This window comes from Saccostrea cucullata, unplaced genomic scaffold, assembly GCF_032062105.1.
Source record: "Saccostrea cucullata isolate Sc308-1 unplaced genomic scaffold, CSIRO_AGI_Scuc_v1 ctg7603, whole genome shotgun sequence".
NCBI lineage: Eukaryota > Metazoa > Mollusca > Bivalvia > Ostreida > Ostreidae > Saccostrea > Saccostrea cuccullata.
In genome coordinates this window covers 6,607-10,493 of record NW_026927764.1, presented here as the reverse complement: position 1 = coordinate 10,493, position 3,887 = coordinate 6,607, and the positions used below count along the sequence as shown (strand labels likewise).

General features: G+C 36.0%; 1 protein-coding gene across 1 annotated transcript; it reads right to left on the bottom strand.

The window, feature by feature from the left end:
- Window positions 1–214: 214 nt before the first annotated feature.
- On the bottom strand, window positions 215–3,656 carry LOC134275476 (fibroblast growth factor receptor-like 1; the record flags this gene model as incomplete). The annotated part of the gene is made up of 3 exons (XM_062757762.1): window positions 215–2,031; window positions 2,200–2,431; window positions 3,538–3,656. Coding segments are annotated over 3 exons (797 nt in total), but the record flags the coding sequence as incomplete, so codon positions are not given.
- Window positions 3,657–3,887: the final 231 nt, after the last annotated feature.

Below are 3,887 nucleotides of genomic sequence, written 5' to 3'. Positions count from 1 at the left end.
TTTCATTTTAGTTTGAGTAATTAAATTATTTCAATTTTACATACATTTTGGAAAAGGAAGGATTGCCAAAAATTACCAATTCTGTTTACACCATTTTGAAAGTTATGAAAAATATGTAGTATTGGTGCCCTTATTTGATGATTTAAGAATTCATAATTAAAACAAGTTGTTGTACAGTATGAAATTGAAATAAACTGAACAATTCCTTTTTAATATTTTTTAAACATAAAAATAGAAAGCTGCAAAAATAATTTCTCAATAAAAACCATGTCCAGAGTTAATTTGTCCAAAACAAAATTTACAGCCCTCATAACTGACAAGAATTTTAATAAAACATGAAGTCTTAAGTCAGCTGGGATTTTCTTGTAAAATCTAAACTCAAAAGGAACAATTGATAATGGTAAACCATGTATCAAGGTACAGATGAAATGTCATCATATATCAAGGCTTCAGGTCAAAATTTCCCCAAATGACTCCATTCTAAAGAAACAAAAATCCCTTGTTATTTAAAAACAGAAATTCCAGGCATTATAGACAGAAACAAGATTTGTCTAGATACAAACAGGTAATATAGAGGGCTTGTAAATTGTAAACGAAGAGTAGAATTAATTACAGGTGTGTAGATTTGTGAGGTGTATTAAAAGAGCACTTAGAAACACCTGTGTACTGTATATATTGTGTGTAGGGTCTCAGTTCTGTCTCATTACAAGATTAATTTAACAACGATCAGTTTGTAGAATATCTACAAAGAAACAATCTCCCATACACTCACTAAATCTTTATGAATACAGATTGCACTCTTACAGGTTAAAATCCTTGTTTATGGACAGATATTCTTTATCATATAAAACCTTGCACAATCCAAACACACACATACAACATCCAAACTAACTATCAAGTATCCATGTATATCACTTGCAAAACTGACAATCAAGTATCCAAAGTATCCATATATACAAAATATTATCTATACAGCCTAACAAGTATCCACACATACAGCCATTAGACAGCTGATCAATTATCCATACATACAACAAACACAGCTTATACAGTCTCCATCCACTCTCCTTTTATTCTCAGACTGGCACAATGCTTGATTGGACATCTGATTGAAGTTATTCACTTGCTTCATAGAAAAATGCAATGTCTGAAGTGTTTTATTTTTCTCAGGTCTACACCAAGACAGTGGGAATCTTTGGTAAACTTTCTCCTTTAATGGCCCTATCTTTTATCACAGATTGCAGTATCAAGCATAATATTGTGTCATATAGGTTTTTTTGTGTCAATTTCACAAATCAGTTGGGTAGTTTTCACGTAGCACAATTTGTGCCCATTGTCATACCAAGTATTTCCACCCAAACACACCTGAGTAACAGCACCAGTTGGTCAGTGACTTGAAGTTTGTATCACAGGTTTCTTTGTATCAATGAAATGTTTTATCCAATCACAGGTAGACTTTCATGACTGCAATTCTTTTCTCGACCAATCAGAATGACTCATTGTTCCACACGGAATACAAGATCCTGTGAGTTGTTTGTAGTCAAACAAAGGAAGTGAGGTATCTTTAGAACTCCTGACTGTGAGTTCAGGGTCCGTTATAGGAATACTGCTGCATGTGATGATGTGGATTATGATGACTCTGTGAAACGGACGAAATGTCTGTGTAAAAGTCTATACTCTGGCTATTTTTAGATAGCATCTCACGACTCGACACTATAAGATGGGGGCTAGGCACGCCCGCATACAAGTTTTTGTGTTGTGGTCCATGTATGGGGTTCACATGAATGTTTGTTTTGACATCATTCGTGTGTGGGACCCCAAGATAAGGCTCGGGGTCCTGTGTGGGAACTCTGTTGAAATGAGGACCGTTCACAACTGACCCCTGGTGGTACTGCGCCCGTCGTCTCCGCTGGAAGAAGAGGAACGCGATGATTATTACGACGAGAAGGATTCCGCCCGGTACACCCACAACCAGAGGAATATTCAGGTTACTGCGGTCGATCGTGTAGGCATATTGGTTCTGAGGGTGATCTAAAAATAGAATAAAGAACTGACAACAAATTTGTTAAATATGAAAATTGCTCAGCATTTTAGTTCTAAAATTTAGTTGTAGTTTCATATTAATTAGATCTCAGAAGCTTTATACTTTACTAAAGTGAACAATAAGGTTTGTACTTTCTACATTAGATTGATACTTACTGGATTGAACAATAAGATGTGCACTCCGCCAACTGAAGCCCATTGTATTGGCTGCCAGACAGATGTACATTCCTCCATCGGCCTCCGTCACGTGATGAATCACAAATTTATTGAGGTATGTGCCATCGGATCCGCTCCCGATCTCACTCGTTTTCAGGATGATGAAGGGTTGCCCCTTTAGCTTTATAGAGTTGTTGGACATGAATTTAGGGTCGTCAACTCTCTTTAGCCACTGTTAAATAAAATAATTAAAAAATTAACAATAGACAAAATTATAAATATAAAATTGTACTATGAACAGAGGTTCAGAAATGTAGTTAATCTTGCAGACATTGCTCCGACTTATCTTATAAAAAAGCATCATGTATATATAACTCACTACTTTATGTTTTAATCATAATTCCTCTGTCATAAAATTCAGTCTTAATTAACATTAAGAATAACAACATATGATTATCTCTAATTTCATATATTGACAAAATTAAACTATATTATTGAGATGTATTTTGATCTTAAACATCTGCCGTGTTTTAAGACCTAGAGATTTACTAAGTTATTGAAAATGAACTTATCTAAAACACAATAATGTCTGCAATAAAAGTATCACCTCACCTAATCTTAACTACATCAGAAAATGTATGTTTATAATTAAACACAGAACAGATATTTTAACCTCTCGCTTCACCCTGCCCATCTGTTTGTGTGAGTGATTCCCTCTCTACGCTGTTTTGTTTTTACAGTTGTTAATTAGCTAGGATCACATTTCCCCATTATAAAGGTAAAAACAAATGGACATTCCATTAAGAAGTTTTCCTTGTGAATATTAAAGCTAAGTTCTAGATGTTCATGCTGAAAATGCAACAGGGTTCGACAGATGGTTCAGTGTGGAAAATCTCTCTTCTAATTAATGTATCCCAGATCAACTCCGCCAGGGAATGAATTTGAATTTGAATTTTATCGTAATTGTAGTTGTCAAACTTTAAAATTTTCAAGAGCCCAGTTAAATGTGTACAGCATGTTGACAAAGTAATGGAAGACTGAGCCGGCCTATTATCAAAACACAAGGCACCAGTCCAGGCTTCAAAGCAATACAACTAAGAAGAGCTCGCTTACAATCCAGGTCTCACTTTTCCACAATAAAAATATTCTTTTGGTAAAAGTGAGACTGAGATCAAAAGTGAGCTCATCTAGGCCTTATAGCCCTGGAGCCAGACCTGAACAGCAATTGAGAGCTGTAGACACTCAGTCAATATCTGAACACTGGTCCAGTTTTGACTGAGAGCCGTACACACTCGGTCAATATCTGAACACTGGGCCAGTTTTGATTGAGAGCCGTACCTGAATATGTGGTTCCATCTCGCTATTGATTCGACACTGGAGCTGGGCGCTCTCTCCGATCTTCACCGTGGTGTTGAGGGGATGGGGCGCCAGTAACTCGGGCTTGGCCATTATCTTATCTGTAAACATCAATAATACAGCATTATACAACATGGCTGAGTATCAGGTCAGATACTGCATCCTGGGATAGCCTTCCCAGGTCTCAGAATCATTGCAAACCTATTCGCAAATTATTGTTAAACTAGTTTGTGGCAAACCCCCTTCACATTTAACATTGACTTCTGTTAGTATCGTAGTTATGGCACAATTATCTTTTTTTAAATCATTTTTAAAATGTAGTATGCTTTAAT